Source organism: Bufo bufo, chromosome 1 (genome assembly GCF_905171765.1).
Source record: "Bufo bufo chromosome 1, aBufBuf1.1, whole genome shotgun sequence".
Lineage (NCBI taxonomy): Eukaryota > Metazoa > Chordata > Amphibia > Anura > Bufonidae > Bufo > Bufo bufo.
Window position 1 is genome coordinate 761,813,822 of NC_053389.1, and position 26,543 is coordinate 761,840,364.

The window sequence follows — 26,543 nt, forward strand, 5'->3', positions numbered from 1 at the left end:
GATCAAGTTCATGAAGAGAAGAAAACACAAGAAGTAAGGGATGTGTTGACATTAAGAAGACATTGACCAGAACGGGCCACGACTAAAACCCAGGAGGACACTGTATTGTACTATTTGGCAGTGTGAAGCGGGAGATAATCAGACATCATGGACTGTGGGTAAACCAGAGACACACCCCGGGATTGTCTCACTCCAAGATACCCCACACCGGGGTGAGTATAAAAGTGTTGGGGGTGATTCAAGATGTCATGGGAACTGTACGTGTTTTCATATTATATTCAGATTAGCAGAGCTAAGTTTGCAGTTTTCTATAATTAATTGTGATTACTTTTAGCCCTACATATTATTTATCTGCTGTACTGGTGCATTGTAGGGGTGGTATTTAACTATTAATACAAATACTAACTTTAATTTCCCTTTTGTTTTTCTCATCCAGCCCACCTCCCATCCCTCTTGTTGTACTCATATGGCCAACTTGGTCATCTTCTTCGTCAGTCTCTCTATTATTTATAACATTTTCTATTGTCATAGAAAAACTAAACCTTCTTCTCCTCTGATGTATCCACCACTACACTCCAATTCCTCTCTTCCCCTTGTGTTCTCCTCCTCTCCTCCAACTTCTCCCTTCTACTCCACTCCACCATCATCTAATCGTTCATCATCTACCCCACTTCTTCCATCCCTCTCCATGGCTATTGGGGCGTTATCGAATGCCCTAGGCCTTTGGATCCTGGCACGAGCCTACTCCCACTCTCGAAGACTACGACGATCAAGGGCACAGTTTCTACTCTTGGCATCAGGGCTCCTTTTGACAGACCTGGCGGGACATCTTATAACTGGATCCTTTGTCCTGTGGCTATATTCTAATGGAGTCTTGCCAGTGGTTGGATGTCAGTTTCTTGGGGGTTGCATGGTATTTTTTGGACTTTCACCATTACTTCTTGGGCTTCTTATGGCATTAGAGCGTTGCATTGGCCTTACAAAACCACTGTGGCATTCTGCTGTTGTAACCCAAACCCGAGCTCGGATTGGCCTTGGTGTAGCTTGGGCTATAGCTCTTCTGATGGCTACTCTACCGCTCCTTGGTTATGGTACATATGGGCTTCAACCTTCAGGAACCTGGTGTTTTCTACAGGGGCCTCCAGGATTTTGCCTGCTGTTCTCTGGACTTGGTCTTGGATCATTGGTGGCAGCATTGGTGTGTAATTTAATAGTTGGAGTTACGTTACTTCGGGCTCGACTCTTACGAGCCTCAGGGGAGGATCGCAGAAGAAGGCGTCAAGGTGCCCATTCCCATGACCTGGAAATGATGGTTCAACTGTTGGCAATTACCATTGTTTCTTGTGTTTGCTGGAGTCCACTACTGGTAAGGACCTTTATGTATCCTATTTACTCTGCATTCTAATGTATTAGACCTTTGACATTTGTTATGTCATCCCTCCCCCATATAACAACTGCCCTCTTGAATACAACTTATAAGAACAGATAGCTATCACTGTAAAAGTTGGAAAGGCAGGTTCTACCAACGCAAGATATATCTAAATGTAGCAGAGCCGCGTTTGTCACTTGACACAGCTTCTCATGCGATTACGATAGAACTGCAAGTAAACCTAATGAATCATGATAATTTAGTGAGTTACTGCAATGGCATAAAAAATCAGTTCACTGACAAATTTGGCCCTGCTACATCTGTGCATACAATGACGCTGAAGGAATGCATTGTGAAATATTCTAAATACATGTGCACCACCGCAGTACAAAATGCCCCCCTTCCCCAATAACACTGCAGCACGTCAGAATGAGATATCAAAGGGGTCCGTTGGTCCATATCTTATAAGAACAAATGGACACAGATGACATTGAAGGACAAAAACTGAGCAAGCGCAGAAATTCATACCATACAACAATAACACATGGCAAGCGTGCCATTCACAAAGAGAACTGAAGGGGTTTTATCCACAGCATGCAACATTGATGGTAGGAAGACAAGGTTGTCCTGATCAAGGTGACTGGCGACTGCCCACAGGAGGAGACCAAGTGGAGATCAGCTTTGTATAGTCTGACTGTCCATCATACTACTTTCCATATGTCTCCAGAACAGAGGTTGCATGCAACCACGGGGACACATAGGTTTGCATTGGAGCTGTATACACAAAATTGTAGAATTATTAATCAATTTGCAAACCTATTCAACTATTGTTTACTAAGAAACATGTCATTTTTTATGGACAAGGTTATATATGAGGACACTGACACTGCTATATTGACAAGGTTATATATAAGGAGACTGGTTCTGTTAATGCGGACAAGGTTATATATATATATATATATATATATATACATATATATATATATATATATATAGAGAGAGAGAGAGACTGGCACTGTTATATAAACAAAGTTATATAAAAGGACACTGACACTGCTATATTGACAAGGTTATATATATATAGAGAGAGAGAGACTGGCACTGTTATATGGACAAGGTTATATATATACGGAGACTGGTACTTCTATATTGACAATGTTATATATATGGAGACTGGTACTTCTATATTGACAATGTTATATATATGGAGACTGGTACTGCTAGTTAGACAAGGTTATATATAAGGAGACTGGTATTACTATATGGACAAAGTTATAAATAAGGAGACTGGCAGTCTGGCACTGCTATATAGACAAGGTTATATACAAAGAGACTGACACTAGTATATGGACAAGATTTAATATAAATAGGCTGGCACTGTTATATGGTTATACTTATAAAGAAACTGGGAAGGGTGCATGGGCAAAGCTATATATAAAGGGACTGACGCTATTACATAAACTAGGTTATATATAAAGATACTATCACTATAGCATGGACAAGGTTATATGTGAAGAGACTGGCACTGTTACGCAGACAAGGTTATATACAAAGAGACTGACACTAGTATATGGACAAGGTTATATGTGAAGAGACTGGCACTGTTACGCAGACAAGGTTATATACAGAGGGACTGGCACTATAGCATGCCTAGGGTTTTATATAAAGAGAATGGCACTGCATGCACAAGGACTGCTACTACTGCATGGACAAGGTAATACATAAAGGGACTGGCACTGTTGCATGTATAGGATACTATGCACAGATACTTGTGTAGGTGAAAGTGACACCTACGTAGTAGGGACAGAACCTACTGTTATTGGCAAAGTAGGACAAAGACTTGCAGAGCTGTCATGAAAAGTGTAACAAGCAGTGATCCTGGCACCAGTATGTCTGAAGAAGAAGCATCTGCAATGCTGAAGACATAAAATATATGTCGGTTCTTGTCTGTTGGGTGACCTGGTGCCATCGTTACTAGGTGTTGCTCATTATTTTATCTTTTATGTTGTTTCTTAGCGTCTTCATTCATCCCTCCGCACTGTCTCTCCACCTCACTCTTCTGGTTTCCCTCATCCTCTGTCCTCACCCCATACATGTTCCTTTCCCTGCTGTCTCTGCACTTTGTCCATCTGAGTTTCTCATTCCTGCATGATCACATGGTGGATAGGGGTAAAAAAGACTTAAGTTCAGTCATTTATTCTAATAATTCATGTTCTACATTCTCAGGAATGTGGGAGAAGGAAAATCCAGTGCTATACTATAATAAATAATATTTTCTTGCTGAGGTTTCCCCATTAACTCTATATGTAACTTTTTTTTCCATGGTGACTAAACATACAGTATGTCTGTCTTGGATAATAGAACTATATTTAGCAGAATTCTCATCTCTCAGGAAGCTGTGACTCAAAGCTCAGGTACATGTCCTTCAACCAAGTAAGCCAAGTCCACAAACTAACCCACAGTCCATCTACTTGACCTAACGCCAGCCGTACAGAATGGTGTCTAACATACAAAGTGATTTAGGGCACTGGTTCCCAACCACTCTGCCAAATGTTGGAAATTGTCCTTTCATCTCAAGGAACTCCTTCTCCTGCCATTATCTCAAAAAGCTCAATGTGTTGTGGATAAAATCATAGAATTCTTAGCCAGATGTATGTTCTGGGGACAGTGGTCAACTACTTTACCTGCCAATATGTCAGAAATCTAATGGGTCCACTTTCCCCTCCCTACAGGACATGTGATGCTCTTGCTAATGTGCCCTTCCAAGGAACCCTACGGGTTCTGTGGAGCCTTAGGGTTCCCAGAAACCCTGGTTAAGAAACACATATCCACACACATATCCTGTGGAGCCATTAGACCCACTCCATCCAGTATCCACAGAATTATTTTGGCCCCGAGTGGTATGCTTGGCGCCCTGCTCTACACTAGTAGAAGGAATTGGGCAGAGTTTTAACTTAAAGAGTACATGTATTATTATTTTTTTTATTGTATAATGGCTGTGCTTGTTTTTACAATTATAGCTGTGAAGGAACAGTTATGTTTTGGCTCCCCTACTGTCTCTATCAGCCTAATTATTCCTCCCTTCAGATGCACAGCTAGATGCATTTCTCTAACAAGCAGGGGGCATATCCTTCTGTGTAATCTTCCAGTACTGTGCTCCTGTGACGTCCTTTTCCTTACCTCCCACTCTGGTTGTTTTCAGCTCCCGAGGTCACAGAACAGATAAAAAGGGGTAAATCACACTTACAGATATGTAGGCTCCTGTTATCTTCAGAAGCTGTGTAGAAGCAGTTCTTTTATCAGGCTCAGGATCTCGGCTAGCTCTGACACGCCCCCATTTCCTTTCAGCCATCTTTTGTGTACTGCAACTTAGGTGGAAGTCAGACCCCTAGTGGCCATACCCTTACAGCTTTTTTCAGGTGCACGCAGGCAGATTTTTTAAATGAAGTGATTTAGAAAGTTGCTAGTTACACCATTATCTATTAAATGGAATTAAATTGTGTGAAAGCACAGGGACTCTTTGAACAAGGCATTTTTTACTGGTCTCTTGTGGGAAAACAAGCTTGCTGCATGCTGCTTACAACAGTCTTTTGTCAGTCAGCAGGCTTAGCCCTCGTGCACATGGCCATATTTTGCATCTGTTTCTGATCTGCATTTTTTGAAGATTGCAGAATGCTGCAGTCATTTCTATTATTCGGCCAAAAAAACAGCACACACATGTCATCCGTGTGCTGTCTGCATCCGTGTGTCCATTCCGCAAATTATATAACATGTCCCATTCTTGCCTGTATTGTGGACAAGAATAGTCATTTCAAGTAATGGGAGTGAGAAAGATGCGTATTGAAAATAGGAGGTGTCCGTATTTTGCGGATCCATGGTTTGCGGACAGCAATATGGGCACAGTCATGTGCATGAGGCCTTATTGGTTACAGTCTTTCAATGAGGGCACAGTCTTAGGGGTAACAGGTTGATTAGGCAAACTATCTCTTTAACCCTTAGTCTTTAAACATGGCACCTGGTTGCGCCTCCAGCGGGCGCCATAGCTAGCGGGTCTCTGCTGTTTGAAACAGCAGAGGACTACGGCTCATGTCTGTGACCAGCAACAATGCATTTAAGCCTTTAGATGCCGTGATCAAGCGGGTTACGACCAGTTCCCCCATGCAGCGATCGGGAAGCCAGTCATTAATTCTAATACGCTGAGTCTCTCTGAAGAGATCCAGCATATTAGAGCTGCAGTTCCTATGTTGGCCAGCAGGTGGCAGGCCAACATGGAGTAACAGCAATTGGAGCTTATACCGTAGTTCTATAGAAATACAGTATAAGCCATAAAATATAAAAATATTTATCCCATACAGTGAATGGCGTAACGGAAAAAAATATCAAAATTGACAATGTGCCATTTTTTTATCGCTTGTCTTACTCCAAAAAAATTGAATAAAATGTGATCAAAATGTCACACACACAGTCCAAAATGGTATGGCCCCCACACAGCACGGTAGACATAACTATATTAACTAGTATTAAAACACAAAAAAAAAACTACACATATGTGGTATCGTTGTACTTGTAATCGCACTGACCTAGAGAATAAAGGGCACAGGTCCGTTTTTCTGCATAGAGAATGCCGTAGGGACAGAAGTGTGGCGTAATTGCAATTTTTTTCCAATTCCACATCATTTGAATTTTGTTTCCACTTCCCACTACATTGTATGTCATATTAAATGAAGGCATTAGAAAGTACAACTTGTCCCGCAAAAAAACAAGCTGTCATAAGGCTATGTCAATGGAAAAATAAAAAAGTTAAGGAAGAAAAATGAAAATGCAGAAATGAAGAAAAAAAAAGAAGAGGTTAAATGGCAACAGACAAATATATCCCAGTCCCTCTAAAAGGCAACAACTCTCTCTCCTAACGGCTTGCACTATACCTGAACCCCCTAGTGATAACATTCTGGATTTAGTCTAATCAGAGTGGCAGCAATGTGGATGGTTGTATCTGCAGTTATCACCACAGCTGTATCTTCACATGGCAAAGTAGTGTACAATCTGCAACAGGCACTCCCAGGTTATGATATGTCCATCCTCACAACCACTGCACAAACTCTCCTTATTAGTGTGGAGGTGGCAGACTGGCTGGTCTTAATCACAGGCCTATTATACAGGCTGTGGCATCTTCCAGGATGCTGCTGTGTGGCTCTATCTATGACCTGAAGTGTTGTCCCCTCCTTATAACCAATCATCTCCACTGCTAGCTAGCTACACACAGAATAAATGCTGGCTTTTTTTCCAGCTTCTCAGATAACTCTTCACTTTCTGTTTACCATCTCTATACCATGGAGGGGTCTGAAATTCACATTCTGAGAGACAGAATAAAAAAAAAATAAAAAAATCAGGAAATCACATTGTATGATTTTTAAAGAATTTATTTGTCTTGCCTGCTGAACATAAGTATTTGAACACCTGAGAAAATCAGTGCTAAAGCGAACCTTTCACCTGGATTTCACTTAATAAACTATCACCAGTACCTTATAGATCATCCTCATTGTGTTATCATACAGTCTTGTCCCGCTTTTCTGTCATGTATATGCATGAAAAAATCACCTTATAAAGTACTCTTCTCCAGCTCCACAAGTCACGGTAGAAGTCAAGGGGGTAGCCTTTCCCTCACTCCAGGCTGTAACTCCCCTGCCCCAACCCCGCCTCTATGCAGTCTAATTGACACCCGGCTCAGTCGCCGGGACCGCGCTTGTACAGGCGGCGCATGCGCCGTCGGACTCAAGCGCGATCCTGTAACTGAATCGCGCGTGAGGAAGAGAAGACAGGCAGGCATCGGGGACAGCGCATGCGCGATTCAGTTACAGGATCGCGCTTGAGTCCGACGGCGCATGCGCCGCCTGTACAAGCGCGGTCCCGGCGACTGAGCCGGGTGTCAATTAGATTGCATAGAGGCGGGGTTAGGGCAGGGGAGTTACAGCCCGGAGTGAGGGAAGGGCTACCCCCTTGACTTCTAGCGTGACTTGTGGAGCTGGAGAAGAGTACTTTATAAAGCGATTTTTCCATGCATATACATGACAGAAAAGCGGGACAAGACCGTATGATAACACAATGAGGATGATCTATAAGGTACTTTTGATAGTTTATTAAGTGAAATCCAGGTGAAAGGTTCGCTTTAATATTTGGTACAGAAGCCTTTGTTTGCAATTACAGAGGTCAAACGTTTCCTGTAGTTCTTGACCAGGTTTGCACACACTGCAACAGGGATTTTGGGCCACTCCTCGCTGAGCAACACAGAGTTTCAGCTCCCTCCAAAGATGTTCTATTGGATTTAGGTCTGGAGACTCCAGAACCTTGATATGCTTCTTACAGAGCCACTCCTTGGGATTCACAGAAGCACCACTATTCTAAAACATAACCTTTAAGGCTACTTTCACACTTGCGTTCAGAGCGGGTCCGTCTGGTGTCTGCACAGACGGATCCGCTCCTATAATGCAGACGTTTGGATCCGTTCAGAACGGATCCGTCTGCATTATAGTTTAGAAAAATTTCTAAGTGTGAAAGTAGCCTGAGCGGATCCGTCCAGACTTTACATTGAAAGTCAATGGGGGACGGATCCGTTTGAAAATTGAGCCATATTGTGTCAACTTCAAACGGATCCATCCCCATTGACTTCCATTGTATGTCTGGACGGATCCGTTTGCCTCCGCACGGCCAGGCGGACACCCGAACGCTGCAAGACTGAGGTTGAACGCTGCCAGACTGATGCATTCTGAGCGGATCCGCGTCCACTCAGAATGCATTAGAGCTGGACGGATGCGTTCGGGGCCGCTTGTGAGAGCCTTCAAACGGAGCTCACAAGTGGAGCCCCGAACGCTAGTGTGAAAGTAGCCTTATACTTAAATGTTAAAAGTCAATACACCCTTATAATCATAAATAAATAATAATACAAAGAAAAGAAAAACAAAACCTAAGGTCCAGTTGCTATTCCATTGCACGATGCTTGCCAGAGGGTAGGCAGATAGTAATTGGGCCTAAGTTGGGGGCAGTATCCCTAATGCTGGACCTAATTAAGTCACCCTGCCTAAATACGGAATAGCCGCCCCGATAGTGGCGATCCCGTGTCTCGTGCCTCCTAGTAACCCTGGGATGACCCTAGCACGGGAAGGATTCCAACAATGTGGAATATATAACCCTATATTTAGACCTAGGCTATTTTAAATACAAAAAATAATAAACAAATAAATACATATACCCAGATGGAGTGACAGAAAACACCCTAAGGGCTGTTTCACACGAGCGGATGTCGTGCGTGACATCCGCTCCGTGAATGACAGCCAAGACCCGATGCAGACTGCAGAAGCACGGAGCAGTAACATGACTGATAATGCTCCGTGCCTCTCTGTGACCTCTTTACTACGAAATCACTGTGACAACTTTATCTCACTGTGATTTCGTAGTAAAGAGATCACAGAGAGGCACAGAGCATTATCAGTCATGTTACTGCTCCGTGCTTCTGCAGTCTGCATCGGGTCTTGGCTGTCATTCACGGAGCGGATGTCACGCACGGCATCCGCTCGTGTGAAACAGCCCTAAGTGTTAGGTGAGATGAGCAATATAGAGTCATAGAAGGATTCATAGAGGGGTCCTATATCGAGCCACTCCTTGGTTATCCTGGCTGTGTGCTTCGGGTCGTTGTCATCTTTAATGCTCTGACTGAGGGAAGGAGGTTGTTGCTCAAAATCTCACAATAAATGGCCCCATTCATCCTCTCCTTAAGGCCTCATGCACACGACCGTTGTTGTGTTCCGTTCCGCAAAATGGGGTTCCGTTGTTCCGTGATCCGTTTCCGTTTTTGTTTCCGTGTGTCTTCCTTTATTTTTGGAGGATCACCAGACATGAAGGAAAGTAAAAAAAAGTTTAAGTCAACTTTGCCATGCAAAATAATAGGAAAAAAACGGACGCGGACGCGGATGACAATCTTGTGTGCCTCCGCATTTTTTCACGGTCCCATTGACTTGAATGGGTCCGCGAACCGTTTTCCGTGAAAAAAATAGGACAGGTTATATTTTTTTGACGGACTGGAACCACGGATCACGGACGCGGATGAGAAACGGTGCATTAGCCGAGTTTTCAACGGACCCATTGAAAGTCAATGGGTCCGCAGAAAATCACGGAAAACGGAACAACGGACACGGAACACAACAACGGTCGTGTGCATGAGGCCTAATACAGTGCAGTCGTCCTGTCCCCTTCACAGAAAAGCACCCCCAAAGCATGATGTTACCACCCCCATGGTTCACAGTAAGGGATGGTGTTCTTGGGATGCAACTAGTAACATAGTAACATAGTACATAAGGCCGAAAAAAGACATTTGTCCATCCAGTTCGGCCTGTTATCCTGCAAGTTGATCCAGAGGAAGGCAAAAAAAAAACTGTGAGGTAGAAGCCAATTTTCCGCACTTTAGGGGAATAAAAAATTCCTTCCCGACTCCAATCAGGCAATCAGACTAACTCCCTGGATCAACGACCCCTCTCTAGTAGCTATAACCTGTAATATTATTACGCTCTAGAAATACATCCAGGCCCCTCTTGAATTCCTTTATTGTACTCACCATCACCACCTCCTCAGGCAGAGAGTTCCATAGTCTCACTGCTCTTACCGTAAAGAATCCTTTTCTATGTTTGTGTACAAACCTTCTTTCCTCCAAACGCAGAGGATGTCCCCTCGTCGCAGTCACAGTCCTGGGGATAAATAGATGATGGGAGAGATCTCTGTACTGACCCCTGATATATTTATACATAGTTATTAGATCTCCCCTCAGTCGTCTTTTTTCTAACGTGAATAACCCTAATTTTGATAATCTTTCAGGGTACTGTAGTTGCCCCATTCCAGTTATTACTTTAGTTGCCCTCCTCTGGACCCTCTCCAGCTCTGCTATGTCTGCCTTGTTCACAGGAGCCCAGAACTGTACACAGTACTCCATGTGTGGTCTGACTAGTGATTTGTAAAGTGGTAGGACTATGTTCATATCACGGGAATCTATGCCCCTTTTGATGCAACCCATTATCTTATTGGCCTTGGCAGCAGCTGCCTGACACTGGTTTTTGCAGCTTAGTTTGCTGTTTATTAAAATTCCTAGATCCTTTTCCATGTCAGTGTTACCGAGTGTTTTACCATTTAGTATGTACGGGTGACTTGCATTATTCCTTCCCATGTGCATAACTTTACATTTGTCAGTGTTAAACCTCATCTGCCACTTATCTGCCCAAGCCTCCAATCTATTCAGATCCCTCTGTAGTAGTATACTGTCCTCTTCAGTGTTAATTACTTTACACAGTTTAGTGTCATCTGCGAAAATTGATACTTTACTATGCAAGCCTTCTACAAGATCAATAATAAATATATTGAAGAGAATAGGGCCCAATACTGACCCCTGAGGTACCCCACTAGTGACAGTGACCCAATCTGAGTGTGTACCGTTAATAACCACCCTCTGTTTTCTATCACTCAGCCAGTTACTTACCCACATACAGATGTTTTCTCCCAGTCCGAGCATTCTCATTTTATATACTAACCTTTTATGTGGTACAGTGTCAAATGCTTTGGAGAAGTCCAGATATACGACATCCATTGATTCGCCGCTGTCAAGTCTAGAACTTACCTCCTCATAGAAACTGATTAAATTAGTTTGGCATGACTGATCCCTCACGAAGCCATGCTGATATGGCGTTATTTGCTTATTTCCGTTGAGATGCTCTAACATAGCATCTCTCAGAAAACCTTCAAACAGTTTACCCACAACAGATGTTAAACTTACCGGCCTATAGTTTCCAGGCTCTGTTTTTGGACCCTTTTTGAATATTGGCACCACATATGCCACGCGCCAATCCTGTGGGACATTCCCTGTCAGTATAGAGTCCGCAAATATCAGAAATAAGGGTCTGGCTATGACATTACTTAATTCCCTTAGGATACGGGGGTGTATGCCATCCGGTCCTGTCGATTTGTCTATTTTAATCTTTTTAAGTCGCTGATGTACTTCTTCCTGGGTCAGACAGGACACTTTTAATGGGGAATTTATTTTTACATTCTGCATGTCATCTGACAGTTCTTTTTCCTCAGTGAATACATTGGAGAAAAAAAAATTAACAGCTTTGCTTTCTCCTTGTCGCTCTCTGCGACTCCCCCTTCATTACTCTTTAAAGGGCCGACACCTTCAGATTTATACTTTTTAACATTTATATAATTAAAGAACATTTTAGGGTTAGTTTTACTCTCTCGGTCTCTAGTTTGGCTGCTTTTATTTGTTTTTTACATGTTCTATTTTTTTCCTTATAGTTTTTCAGTGCTTCCGTGCTACCCTCCTGTTTTAGTGTTTTATATGCTTTCTTTTTGTCATTTATTGCTTTCTTTACAGTTCTATTTATCCACATTGGTTTCTTTTTGTTCCTTAACCTTTTATTCCCATACGGTATGTACCTCTCACAATGAGCTTTTAGGATGCTTTTTAGAGATATCCCATTTTGTGGCTGTATTTTTATTTTTGAGGACTTTGTCCCAGTTAGTTAGGCCTATGGCCTCTCTTAGTTGGCTAAATTTAGCTTTTTTAAAGTTTTGGTATATTTGTTCCTCCCTGTAGAAACGCTCTTTTGAATGATAATTGGAAGGTTATTACTTTATGGTCACTATTTCCCAGGTGTCCCCCAACCTGCATATCTGTTGTTCTGTCAGGCCTATTGGTTAATACTAAGTCCAGTATGGCCGTCCCTCTAGTCGGGTCCTGAACCAGTTGGGAGAGGTAATTGTCTTTGGTTATTGCCAAGAACCTGCTTCCTTTATGAGATATACAAGTTTCAGTTTCCCAGTCTATAACTGGGTAGTTGAAGTCCCCCATAATAACCACCTCATTATGATTTGCCGCCTCGTCTATCTCGTTTAGTAGTAGATTTTCTGTGGACTCTGGTATATTTGGTGGTTTATAGTAAACTCCTATTAGTAATTTATTGTTGTTTTTAGCTCCATGTATCTCTACCCACAGTGACTCCACATGTTCATGTCCCTCACTTATATCTTCACGGAGTGTGGGCTTTAGACAGGACTTTACATAAAGGCAGGCCCCTCCCCCTCTCCGGTTTTGACGATCCTTTCTAAACAGACTGTAACCTTGTACATTAACTGCCCAGTCATAGCTATCATCCAGCCATGTCTCAGTTATTCCCACTATGTCATAGTCCTCCTCACACATCACTAATTCCAGTTCACCAGTTTTATTAGTCAGGCTTCTGGCATTAGTATACATACATTTGAGAGGTTTATGTATATTTTTTACCCTAAACCTTTCCTTCTGAACTGTTCTAGTCCCTCCTTCCATTCCTCCCCCAGTCCCACTACCTTGCCCCCGGTCTCTATCTGCACTATCTTCCCCTCATATAATGTAATTTCCCTCCCCCCCAGTCCCTAGTTTAAACACTCCTCCAACCTCCTAGCCATTTTTCTCCCCAGCACAGCTGCCCCTTCCCCATTGAGGTGCAGCCTGTCCCTACGATAGAGCCTGTAGCCAATAGAGAAGTCGGCCCAGTTCTCCAGGAACCTAAACCCCTCCTTCCTACACCAGTTCTTGAGCCACTTGTTAATCTCCCGCTGCCTTTCTTGTGTGGCTCGTGGTACAGGCAGTATTTCGGAAAATACTACTTTTGAGGTCCTTGCCCTAAGCTTTTGACCTAAATCCCTGAAATCATTTTTAAGGACTCTCCACCTACCTCTAACTTTGTCATTGGTTCCGATATGGACCATGACCGCTTGATCTTCTCCAGCCCCTCCCAGTAATCTGTCAACCCGATCCGAGATGTGTCGTACACTAGCACCAGGAAGACAGCACACTGTTCGGCGATCACGGTCTTTGTGACAGATTTCCCTATCTGTTCCCCTAATAATGGAGTCTCCCACTACCAGCACCTGTCTGGCCTGCCCTGCTCTCCTGGTTCCCTGCTTACTGGAGCTGACATTCCCCTGACTGGCAGAGGAAGTGTCCGGCTGCAGCAGTGCTGTCCCTGGACTGATATCCCCCTCATCTGCCAAACGTGCAAACTTGTTGGGGTGTGTCAGATCAGGGCTAGCCTCCCTGGCACTCTTCCCTCTACCCCACTTTCTAACTTTTACCCAGCTAGCTACCTCACTTTCCTCAGCCTCCTCTCTGTCACCCCCCCTCCCTCATCTACCCCAAAGAGTGCTTGCTCGGTGAGAAGCAAACTCTTTTGCAAATTGTCAATGCCTCTCAGTGTTGCAACTTGCCCGTTTAGAAACTCGATTTGCGATTCCAAACGGGTAATTTGCTCACATCTTGAACAAAGATATACACCCTCGAACGTCTGTTCCAGGACTTCCTACATCATGCAAGATGTGCATTGGACAGCGTTGTCAATTGTGCAACACATACTAAATGGGGATTACAACAGTAAAAAAGTAATTAGACCCTGTCTGCTGTAGTTGAAGGACTACCTAGAATTAAGCCAACAACACACAAGGAAATTCTATCCAACCTTAGTTTCCTGCTCCTTGTCTAGAACTCCTTTTCTTTAACTCCACTTAATAAGAAGCCCACTTAGTAGAGCAATCCTCAGGAAGAGCAAGCTCTGGAGAGTTCAGTGATTTAATTTATAGCACCTGGTTGCCCAGGCCACTCCCCTTAATCAAGCAGAGAAAAAAAAAATGGGTTTAAATGGCAACACACAGCAGAGAAAAAAAAAAGTTTTAAATGGCAGTACTAAAATGCAAAAACTTAACTTTCAAGGATCTCTGCTTCAAACCACACTCAGCCACCTGCAATCACTCCCACAAAATCACACTCAGCACCAGAAACTCCTTTTCTTTAACTCCACTTAATAAGAAGCCCACTTAGTAGAGCAAGCTTCAGGAAGAGCAAGCTCTGGAGAGTTCAGTGATTTAATTTATAGCACCTGGTTGCCCAGGCCACTTCCCTTAATCAAGGGCCAGGCCACTCCCCTTCCTCCAAACACGAGTGAAGTTTAGACCAAAAAGTTCTACTTTGGTCTCATCTGACCACATGACTTTCTCCCATGCCTCCTCTGGATCATCCAGATGGTCATTGGCAAACTTCAGACGGGCCTGGACATGTGATCACTTGAGCAGGGGAACCTTCCGTGCAATGCATTATTTGAAACCATGACGCTATAGTGTTCTACCGACAGTGACCTTTGAAACTGTGGCCCCAGCTCTCTTCATGTCATTGACCAGCTCCTCCCTTGTAGTTCTGGGCTGATTCCTCACCTTTCTTATCATCAGTGATACCCCACGAGGTGAGATCTTGCATGGAGCCCCAGTCCGAGGGAGACTGACAGTCGTCTTTAGCCTCTTCTATTTTCTAACAATTGCTCCAACAGTTGATCTATTTTCACCAAGCTGATTGGCAATTGCCCCGTAGCCCTTTGCATTTTGCAGCTGTGCACTTTTCAAGCCCAGACTGCTGTACTTGATGAAAAAAACATACTTAGGGGAGGAATCACATCAGCATTTTCAATTCTGTTATAGTTTTCCGTTATAACATGCTTATAATGGAAAATAAGGGAATTGTGAGACAAAATTCATCGGAATTTAAAACGCCAATTTGAACCGACCCTCCCCTCCCCACCTGCTCACTGCCACTACATTGGCCATGTAGTGGTACATGTGACCCTGTCCATCTGGAATTTTACATGACAGGGACCCAGAAAGCCAGAATGTTGGCAGGGAGATGATGAGTGTTTTTTTTTTTATAATAGGTACAGCAGGCTGGGCTTAAAATTTAAAAAAAGGTGTCAAGTATGAATTGTAAATGTGTGTGTTGTAGGCAGCACTGAGCTAATGCTGACATCTATGCCTAATTGTATTATTACTGTTGGAAAATATGTGTGGGTACAAAGATCTTTTGGGACGCGTGACTTGATTTGCAAAAGGTGCTTAAATATGTAGTGTGAGCTTTTGGAAGTAAAGATATATAGTGTTCTGCAGACCTCATGGTCAGTAACAGACAGAGGTGGGAGAGTAAGCTTTAATACAGCAAGTAACTAGCTAGATAGTGAAGGTGATTTGTACTAGTAATAAAGGTACTTCAAGGATTTGCACAGGGGCGTAGCTAACGGCTCATGGGCCCTGGTGCAAGAGTTCCGCTTGGGCCCCCCTTCCCTCAGTGCATTGTGTGTCTTCTTATGTAGCACAAGGGTCTTTGGGCCCCCTCAGGCTCCTGGGCCCGGTAGCGACTGCTACCTCTGCACCCCCTATAGCTACGCCCATGCTAGTACATCTGAAGCTGAGTATCACGGAGGAGTTAAGGCTGGAGCTGATGGGTAGAAAAAAGCCACCTAGTCCATGCATCCTGGAAGTCGCTAAGGCCTCTATAACAGGCCGGTCTGTAACCAAGACCAGCCTGCCCGCCACCTGTAAGCAACACTGTGTGAGAGACTTGCCATACTGTGTGTCATATGGATGGGCATACCACAACAGAAGAGAGTGTACATTATTTAGTCATTGTGATGAAAAGCCATATGCAAAAGCCTGGGTGTAATGCTAAGCAGCAACTATGAGTTGCTGCCTCTAAAAGGGGCCGTGTTATATTTGATTGTCGCCCCTTAAAGAGACAGTGTACTTAATTAACTAAGCCTGTGTCCTCATCAGTAGACCCTAACTGCTAAGCCTGTTGTCTGTCAAAAGACTGTAACCATTAAGCTTGTTGCCTTATGAGAGACCAGTAAAAATGCTCTTTGTTCTTTTTCTTATTTCTTTGTCCTGCTCACTGACAAGGTCGCACATGCTCCGTTTCATTGTTCAACTGCCTTTTGAGTAAATATATTATTTACATAATAAAAAATTAAAGTTTTAAGTAAAAAAAAGCCCCCCTTTCCCATAATTAAAGGGGTTATCCCATGAATAATGTAAAAAATTTAAATCAGACATTATATAGTACATGAAACCCTCTTTCTAACAAAGCTAGAACCAGCCCTGTAACTCACATGGATCCAGAGATCTCCACATTCATTGCTCTGCTAGATTTATATCAAGTTGGCAGCTCAAGGGGAGTTTTTTTTCTGCTACAGCTCAGGAGGCGTGTCCATTCTGATTCAGCTCTTGCCCTATCACAACTCAGGAGGCAGTTGAACAATGAAACTGAGCATGTGCGACCTTCTCAGTGAGCAGGACAAAGAAATAAGAAAAAGAACAAAGAGCAGGTGGTGCTATACAGATACATGTATTGAATAACTCAGTAGCTATACAAAATGTTTTATTACATGCAATTACAAAAGTATTCAGATCCAGGAGCTGATTTAAAAATTGTATAATATTTTTCGTGGGACAACCCCTTTAATTCATATAAAATTGTAAAAAAAATAGGAAAAAAAAGAAAAATAGACATATTAGGTATCACTGCGTCCATATAGTTTGGCTCTATAAAATATCACATGACCCACCCCATCAGGTAAATGCCGTAAAAAAAACTGTGCCAAAACAGACTTTTTTGGTCAACTTGCCTCACAAAAAGTGTAATACCAAGTGCTCAAAAAGTTGTATGTACTCCAAAATAGTACCAATCAAACCATCATCTTATCCTGCAAAAAATGACCCCTACATAAGACAATCACCGTAAAAATAAAAAAATATGGCTTTTTGAGAAAATGGCAACACAAAAACAACATTTTTCTTTTCAAAAATGCTTTTACTGCGTAGAACTCAAAACAAAAATAAAAAATAAACATATTAGATATCTTTGCGTCAGATTAATGTAAAAAAATTTAAATACAAACTTGCCAAAACAGCCATTTTTAGTCATCTCTTCACCTTGCCTCACAAAGAGTGTAATATCAAATGATCAAGAGGTCATATGTACCCCAAAATAGTAGCAATGAAAATGTCACCTCATCCAACAAAAAATGAGCTGCCTGAAAAGTAAAAACAATATGGCTCTCAGAAAATGGCAACACAAAAACAAGATTTTTTTCTTTTCAAAAATGGAAAACAAGAGGGGAGAGCAGCACTCATGGGTAGGACCGATGTCAGAAAAGTGTGAGTTCAATGGTTACAGATGCTCACCTGATGGTGTTGCGCTAGGAGTGCAGCATCCACGCATGTATGTAGAATACTAAATCCATGTGCTGCCAGGCTTCTCCCTATAGTCACAGGATGTCCGCAGTCAGGAACAGTTAGCGAGGGACAGGATCGGAGGTGGCGCAGCTAGCTTAGGGCCCTTTCACACTTGCGGCAGGACGGATCCGACATGCTGTTCACCATGTCGGATCCGTCCTTCCGCTATTTCGCCGTGCCGCCGGACCGCCGCTCCGTCCCCATTGACTATAATGGGGACGGGGGCGGTGCTCCGGCGGTGCACAGCGAAAGCCGCCGGACTAAAAAGTCCTGCATGTCCGACTTTTTAGTCCGGCGGCCTTCGCCGTGCACCGCCGTGCTGCGCCGGAGCTCCGCCCCCGTCCCCATTATAGTCAATGGGGACGGAGCGGCGGTCCGGCGGCACGGCGAAATAGCGGAAGGACGGATCCGACATGGTGAACAGCATGTCGGATCCGTCCTGCCGCAAGTGTGAAAGGGCCCTTACAGAAAATATGGAGGTTTAGCAGTATTCTTTAGTAATAAGTTTCTCTTTCAGGTTACACGTTCAGATTTCTCATTCAGATCTGTTCTTGGTCTGAAAAATTGGTCTGTTCGTCCCTGAAACGCATAACCTGAAAGAGAAACGTATTAATAATGAATAAACCATCGTATCTTTGGTAACCTAGCTGCGCCACCGCCAATCCCATTCTTCTCTAAACTGTTCTTTTCAAAAAATGCTTTTACTGTGTAAAACTTTACAAAAATAAGAAAATAGACATATTAGGTATTGCTACGTCCAAAACAACCTGCTCTATAAAAATATCACCTACCCTGTCAGGTGAAAGCTGTAAAAAACAAAACAAAACAAAAAAAACTGTGCAAGAACAGTCCTTTTTTGTTACCTCACCGTACAAAATGCATAATACTGGGGTGCTTTTTTTCTGTTACGTCTTGTGAAAATGAAAAATTTGGGGCTAAAGCAACATTTTATTGGGTGGAAGAACGTTTTTACAGCCAAGTGTTTCTAAATTCCGTAAAACGCCTGTGGGGTCAAAGTGCTCAGTACACCCCATATTAAATTCCTTGAGGGATGTAGTTTCGAAAATGGGGTCACTTTTTGGGAGTTTCCACTGTAGGTGTATCTCAGGGTCTCTTCAAATACAACATGGCACCCAAAAACTATTTCAACTAAATCTGCCCTCCAAAAACCATATGGCACTCCTTCCATTCTCACCACTGCCATGTGCCCATAGAGCAGTCTACGACCACATATGGGGTGTTTCTGTAAACTGCAGAATCAGGGTAATAAATACTGAGGTTTATTTTGCTGTTAACCCCTGCTGTGTTGCAATTACTGAATTGGTGCTTAATAAAACGGTTTTGGAAATTTTCTTGAAAATTAAAAAAATTGCTTCTACAATTCTAAAAATGTCCTAAAAAAAATAAAATTACACTTACAAAATGATGCCATCATAAAGTAGACATATGGAAAATGTAAAGTAATAACTATTTTATGATGTATTACTATCAGTCTTAAAGGGAACCTGTCATCAACTTTATGCTGACCTCACTGAGGGTAGCATTAAATCGTGATAGACATGCTTATTTCAGTGGTGTGTCACTCATGAGCTAAAAGTAAGTGGTTGCCGAGAACCAGCATCATAAGCATTGTAGCCCAGGCCTTGAAAGGAATAAAATCTACTTGAGACGAGTCCTGGTTATTCATAATCTCCTGCACTCTCACCCATCTAGGTAGGAGACTGTCAGTCATCAGCAGGTGGGCAGGAGAGCAGGAATTCATGGATAACCAGGACTCTTCTCAGGTGGTTGTGACTCTTTTCCAGGCCCAGTCTGCAATGATTGTGATGTTGGTTCTCAGCAACCACTTACTTTTAACTTTTAAATGACAGACCGCTGACATCAACTCACCTGTCTCTACTCTATGCTGCCTTTAGTATTGGAAGAATAAAGTTGATAAAAGGTTCCCTTTAAAGGTAGAGAAATTCTAATTTAGAAAATTGTGAATTTTTCAAAATTTTCTGTAAATGTTGATTTTTTTTATAAATAAAGTAAAAATATATTGACCCAAATTTACAGCTAACATGAAGTGCAATGTGTCACCAGGAAGCAATCTCAGAATCAGTTAGAAAATTATAAATAAAACCATTCCAAGGTTATTACCAGATAAATTGACACATTTCAGATTTGCAAAAATAGGCCTGGGCAGGTGAAAACTGGCCTGGGGTAGATGGGGTTTAAGGGGTTGTGCCACCATTAAATATTATTTTCATATAATTGAACAGGAAAAACTTCCCTCAGCCTGTAGACAATCTAGCAGAGCAATTGGAGCAATGAATGTGGAGATCTCTGGATCCATGTGAGGTACAGGGCTGGTTCTAGCTTTGTTAGAAAGAGATTGTCATGTCCTATATCAGTGATGGTGAACCTTTTAGAGACCGAGTGCCCAAACTGAAACCCAAAGCCCACTTATTTATCGCCAAGTGCCAACACGGCAATTTAACTTGAATAGCAATATAGTACACTGCTCAAAAAAATAAAGGGAACACAAAAATAACACATCCTAGATCTGAGTTAATTAAATATTCTTCTGAAATACTTTGTTCTTTACATAGTTGAATGTGCTGACAACAAAATCACACAAAAATAAAAATGGCAGTCAGGCTACCTCTGGCGAGTACATAGAGGGCTGTGCGGCCCTCCAAAGAAATGCCACCCCACACCATTACTGACCCAATGCCAAACCGGTCATGCTGGAGGATGTTGCAGGCAGCAGAACGTTCTCCACGGCGTCTCCAGACTCTGTCACGTCTGTCACATGTGCTCAGTGTGAACCTGCTTTCATCTGTGAAGAGCACAGGGCGCCAGTGGCGAATTTGCCAATCTTGGTGTTCTCTGGCAAATGCCAAACGTCCTGCACGGTGTTGGGCTGTAAGCACAATCCCCACCTGTGGACGTCGGGCCCTCATATCACCCTCATGGAGTCTGTTTCTGACCGTTTGAGCAGACACATGCACATTTGTGGCCTGCTGGAGGTCATTTTGCAGGGCTCTGGCAGTGCTCCTCCTGTTTCTCCTTGCACAAAGGCGGAGGTAGCGGTCCTGCTGCTGGGTTGTTGCCCTCCTATGGCCTCCTCCACGTCTCCTGATGTACTGGACTGTCTCCTGGTAGCGCCTCCATGCTCTGGACACTACGCTGACAGACACAGCAAACCTTCTTGCCACAGCTCGCATTGATGTGCCATCCTGGATAAGCTGCACTACCTGAGCCACTTGTGTGGGTTGTAAACTCCGTCTCATGCTACCACTAGAGTGAAAGCACCGCCAGCATTCAAAAGTGACCAAAACATCAGCCAGGAAGCATAGGAACTGAGAAGTGGTCAGGTCACCACCTGCAGAACCACTCCTTTATTGGGGGTGTCTTGCTAATTGCCTATAATTTCCACCTGTTGTCTATCCCATTTGCACAACAGCATGTGAAATTGATTGTCACTCAGTGTTGCTTCCTAAGTGGACAGTTGGATTTCACAGAAGTGTGATTGACTTGGAGTTACATTGTGTTGTTTAAGTGTTCCCTTTATTTTTTTGAGCAGTGTATATCTTCCGTGTATCATTTAGCTATAAGCATATTAGTACGCCAAAGGCATATTAGTATGCCAAAGACTTTTTCAAGGGTGTGGGTGCCCACAGAGAGGGCTCCGAGTGCCACCTCTGGCACTCGTGCCATAGGTTCGCCAACACTGTCCTATATGATGTCTGGTTTTCATTTTTTGCATCAGTCATGGGATAACCCCTATAACCTGTGTCCACCTGATTTCTTCACCATCCTAGAGTGGGGAGCGAAGCATGCTATTCAGGGACAAATGCAATTCTTTCTGTAAGGTCTGACCCCTTTACAGACATGCTGTAGGTCCTCTTGACCAACCCCTTCAGGGGCTTCTCTGGTCTGTGTACTCTTCTGCGCCACAATGATATATAGTAAATATATTTTAAAATAATTTCCAAAAATATTTTGCCAATGAACCAGTGTATGTAAGCCTGATGTACATGGAGAGCCATGTTACTGGCGCCTCATCAGGAAATAATCGCTGTAGTTTACTGTATTTCTGGTAATGATGTTCAATAAATACAGACCAAAGTCTCTGGGGCCGTGAATTTCTGATGAGAGTTGAATATGACGTAGAGTATAGATAAAGAACAGTAACTCTGTGCAGATGGTCAACTCTTGGAAATTAGGGACAGCTGGTGACTAGACTATAGCCATATTGGTGGTTTGGCGCCTTTGTTACACTTTTTACCATCTGTGCTTGTTTTGATTCATTTGTCTCATATCTGTCATTATTCTGAGACTTGGGGAAGTTTGGTAACTTAAAGTAGCACTCCCACAAAAATGTTTATTCTCTGACCTGTTAGAAAGGTGCATGATGTTATCTGTAGTGAAGGTAATCTTCTTACCAGTGACTGTATTTGTGAGTTATAACCTCCTTTCTGATCCTCAGCTGTGTCATGTGACCAGCACTCTGATCTCTAACTGACACAAGACAGGAAGTCGGTTACTTCTCTATTCATTCCTATGAGACTGACATTGAGGCTTCCATAGGAATACATGGAGAAACCATCTTCCTGTCCACACATAAGATGCTGTGTTATTTGCTGGTCACATGACACAGCTGAGGATCAGAAAGGAGGTTATAACTCACAAATACAGTCCCTGGTAAGAAGATTACCTTCACTACAGTTTAAAACGTGCATCTTTCTAACAAGTCAGAGAATAAAAATATTTGTGGGAGTGCTTCTTTAAAGGAGTTGTCCCACGAAAAATATTCTACATTCTAACCAGCACTTAGATCTGAATACTTTTGTAATTGCATGTAATTCAAAATGTACTAAAGCCACTGAGTTGTTCACCAAAATCTGTCTATATAGCGCCACCTGCTGTTTGCTATTTTTCAAATTTCTCTGTCCTTTTCACTGAGACGGAAGCACATGCTCAGTTCCATCCTTCAACTGCAACCAGCTGCAGTGGAAAGGACACCCCCCCCCTAAGTTGTCAGCTTAAAATAAATCTAGCAGAGCAATTGGAGCAATGAAATAGGAGATTTCTGGATCCATGTAAGGTGCAGGGCTGGTTCTAAGTTTAGTAGAAAGAGACTGTTATATACTATATGGTATTAGATTTTCTTATAATATTGGATTTTTACCTTAATCATAACCCCTTTAAGTATTTTTTTGTTTTTGTAATTCCTTTGTGATGTCTCATAACAGCTGATCGCCACGGGTCTGACTCCAAATAACCCCAACAAACACACCTGTGACCCCATGATGCTCATATGACCTTCTAGGGTTTATGGGCAGGGGCTGGCCCGATGTGATGTTCCTCGAAGGAGGAGTTTATTCACTCATGGCCATTGATTCCTTCCCTTGTGTATGAATGAAAGTATAAGAAAGGCACAGGAGGCCCATGGACTGTTGGAGTACCATACGCAAGGCATACTGATAGGAGAGGCGAGAGGGAAGAGGGGAGGTTTGCACACTCATTTTCAGCTCCTATGACCAGGTGACAAAATACCATTCTCCACAGCCTCCACAATGGCTACCTGTAGCTAAATCTACTTCCAGTGTAGTAGCAGTAGCACACATCTGGAGCCGAGAGCTCTACTATGGAGACAGCCGAACCATGCATGAGCACAAATGTTTTCTACAGTCTTGTGAAAAAATTAGGACACCCTTTGAAAGCATGTGGTTTTTTGTAACATTTTTAATAAATGGTTATTTCATCTCCGTTTCAACAATACAGAGAGATTAAAGTAATCCGACTAAACAAAGAAAACTGAAGAAAAGTCTTTTCAAGATCTTCTGTAAATGTCATTCTACAAAAATGCCTATTCTAACTGAGGAAAAAGATAGGACACCCTTGCCCCTAATAGCGAGTGTTACCTCCTTTGGCTGAAATAACTGCAGTGAGACGGTTCTTGTAGCCATCTACCAGTCTTCGACATCGGTCTGAGGAAATTTTACCCCACTCCTCAATGCAGAACTTTTTCAGCTGTGAGATGTTTGAGGGGTTTCTTGCACGTACAGCCCTTTTCAAGTCACCCCACAGCATCTCAATGGGATTCAAATCTGGACTTTGACTTGGCCATTCCAGGACTCTCCATTTCTTCTTTTTCAGCCAATCTTTGGTTGATTTACTAGTATGTTTTGGGTCATTGTCATGTTGCATGGTCCAGTTCTGCTTCAGCTTTAATTTTCTAACTGATGGTCTCACATGTTCTTCAAGCACCTTCTGATACACAGTAGAATTCATCGTGGATTCTATGATGGTGAGCTGACCAGGTCCTGCTGCAGCAAAGCAGCCCCAAACCATGACACTTCCACCTCCATGCTTCACAGTTGGTATGAGGTTCTTTTCTTGGAATGCTGTGTTTGGTTTACGCCAAACATGTCCTCTGCTGTTGTGTCCAAATAATTCAATTTTGGACTCATCTGTCCAAAGAACATTATTCCAGAAGTCCTGGTCTTTGTCAACTTTATCGCTGGCAAATGTCAGTCTGGCCTCGATGTTTCTCTTGGAAAGCAAAGGTTTCCTCCTTGCACACCTCCCATGCAAGTTAAACTTGTACAGTCTCTTTCTGATTGTAGAGGCATGTACTTCTACATCAACAGTAGCCAGAGCCTGCTGTAGTTCTCGAGATGACACTTTAGGGTTTTTGGATACCTCTTTTAGCATCTTGCGGTCTGCTCTTGGGGTGAACTTGCTGGGGCGACCAGTCCTGGGCATGTTGGCAGTTGTTTTGAAAGCCCTCCACTTGTAGACTATCTTCCGGACAGTGGAATGGCTGATTTCAAAATCTTTTGAGATCTTTTTAAATCCCTTCCCAGACTCATAGGCTGCTACAATCTTTTTTCTGAAGTCCTCTGACAGCTCTTTTGCTCTCACCATGGTGCTCACTCTCACTTCAACAGTCAGGAGCACACCAAACTAAATGTCTGAGGTTTAAATAGGGCAAGCCTCATTCAACATGCAGAGTAACGATCTACTAATTATGTGCACCTGGTGTGATATACCTGTGTGAGATCTGAGCCAATTTAAGAGGGAATACATGTGAGGGTGTCCTATCTTTTTCCTCAGTTAGAATAGGCATTTTTGTAGAATGACATTTACAGAAGATCTTGAAAAGACTTTTCTTCAGTTTTCTTTGTTTAGTTGGATTACTTTAATCTCTCTGTATTGTTGAAACGGAGATGAAATAACCATTTATTAAAAATGTTACAAAAAACCACATGCTTTCAAAGGGTGTCCTAATTTTTTCACATGACTGTATATCTGTATCGGTCAGACATCTGTCTACGTCCTACGTGTCTTCAGCTTTCTTCCTTTGCACTCATACTATTTCTTTCATATTCTTATACATTAAATTCCAAAGCTTTCCTGATTCTCCAGAAAAAGGCTGATGGGTCTCCAGGTTCAATGTCATAGCCCACATAGTGTTAAAGAGGGGCCATCACTTCTCCTGACAAGTCTGCTTTAGTAACTACAGGGTGAGTCAAAAGTTTCAGGACACCCTTTTATTTCAGAAGCGAAAAGGAAAATGAAATATCTGAATACCCCAGCAAGTAGTGGGTGAAGAGACCTATCTTTTAGGCTATGTTTGGAACATGGCTCGAAGAGAAGAGTGAAGTTTTGAAAAATTTTTGCAACTTTGCCAAGAAATTTGATTTGTTCTGAGTGAATTTTTAATTAATCAATATAAATCAGTTATTCCCAGGCCACTCTGGGTATGGCCACATGGAGCGGCCATGCTGCGGGCGGGTTGCAGCCATGTTGCGGTGAAGAACTGGGCGGCCAATTAGCCCGCAGCTGCCTTTCATTTAATAATGAAGACCGCACTGTATAGTCCTTCTTCATTGTTAATGTCCGTGCAGCACCTTAAAACAGGGGCTTTTGCCGGTATGGGGTGGCTGGTTAGGTGGGGGGACAATATGCATATTATTGCTGTTTTGGTCTGTAATCTCCTACAGGTTATTTGACAGTAAACACTGAATATTAACCCTTTCAAGCCCGGTTTTCATTTTGCGCTCCCTGCCTTCCCAGAGCCATAACTTTTTTTATTTGTCTGTTCACATAGCCATATGAGGGCTTGTTTTTTGTGGGACAAGTTGTACTTTCCAACGCCACCATTTAATATTGCATATCATGTAGTGGGAAGCGGGAAAAAAAATTCCAAATGGGGTGAAATTGCAAAAAAATAATTCCACCACAGTTTTACTTTTTATTTTATTTACGACGTTCAATGTGCAATAAAACTGACCAGTTACTTTTATTCTACAGGTCAGTACAAATCCGGCGATGCCTTATATGTATGGTTTTTCTTGCGTTTTGATAGTGATAAAAAAGTGGGAAAAAATTAGTTTTATTTTTTTGTCGCCATATTTTGACCACTATAACTTTTTTGTAATTATGTGTACGGAGCTGTTTGGGGGCTCATTTTCTGCGGGGCGATTTGAACTTTTCATTTATACCATTCTGTGGTGTATATGACTTTTTATAAAAAAAATTGTACAAAATGAAGCGACCAAAAACGGCGAATCGCCCATTTGAACGCTTTTTTCCGTTTTGCTGTTTACCGTATGAGGAATATATTTTTATATTTTTAAACTATGGGTGTTTACGCACATCGCGACACCCATGATGTGTATTTTTTTTTTCTTTTTATAGTTCTTTTATTTTTATTTTGGGAAAGGGCGTGGTGATTTGAATTTTTATGTTTTTTTATTTATTTATTTATTTTCAACTTTTTTTTTTTTTTTTACCCTTTTTTAAATAGTTCCCATAGGGAACTATAACATGCAATCATCTGATTGCTATTATCATAGATTTCAATGCACTTGCATTGGAATCTATGATGATTTTAGTACTTTCCTATGGAGCCCTATTACAGGCAAGAGTTCCATAGGAAATACTATGCAGCAGCCTCCTGTCATTCATAAAGACAGGGGCTGCTGCATACACGCTCCGGCTCCTCTGATCGCCACTTGGGGGAGCCGGAGCACAACAGAAAGCTTTCGCT

General features: G+C 42.5%; 1 protein-coding gene across 1 annotated transcript in view; it reads left to right on the top strand.

Moving 5' to 3' along the window:
* The first annotated feature begins 556 nt into the window (after positions 1–556).
* PTGER1 (prostaglandin E receptor 1) overlaps positions 557–26,543 on the top strand; it is a 28,316-nt gene continuing 2,329 nt past the window's right edge. The window contains exon 1 of the mRNA XM_040414657.1: positions 557–1,366. Within this exon, the coding sequence (XP_040270591.1) occupies positions 557–1,366 (810 nt within the window). The remainder of the gene's footprint in view (positions 1,367–26,543) is intronic.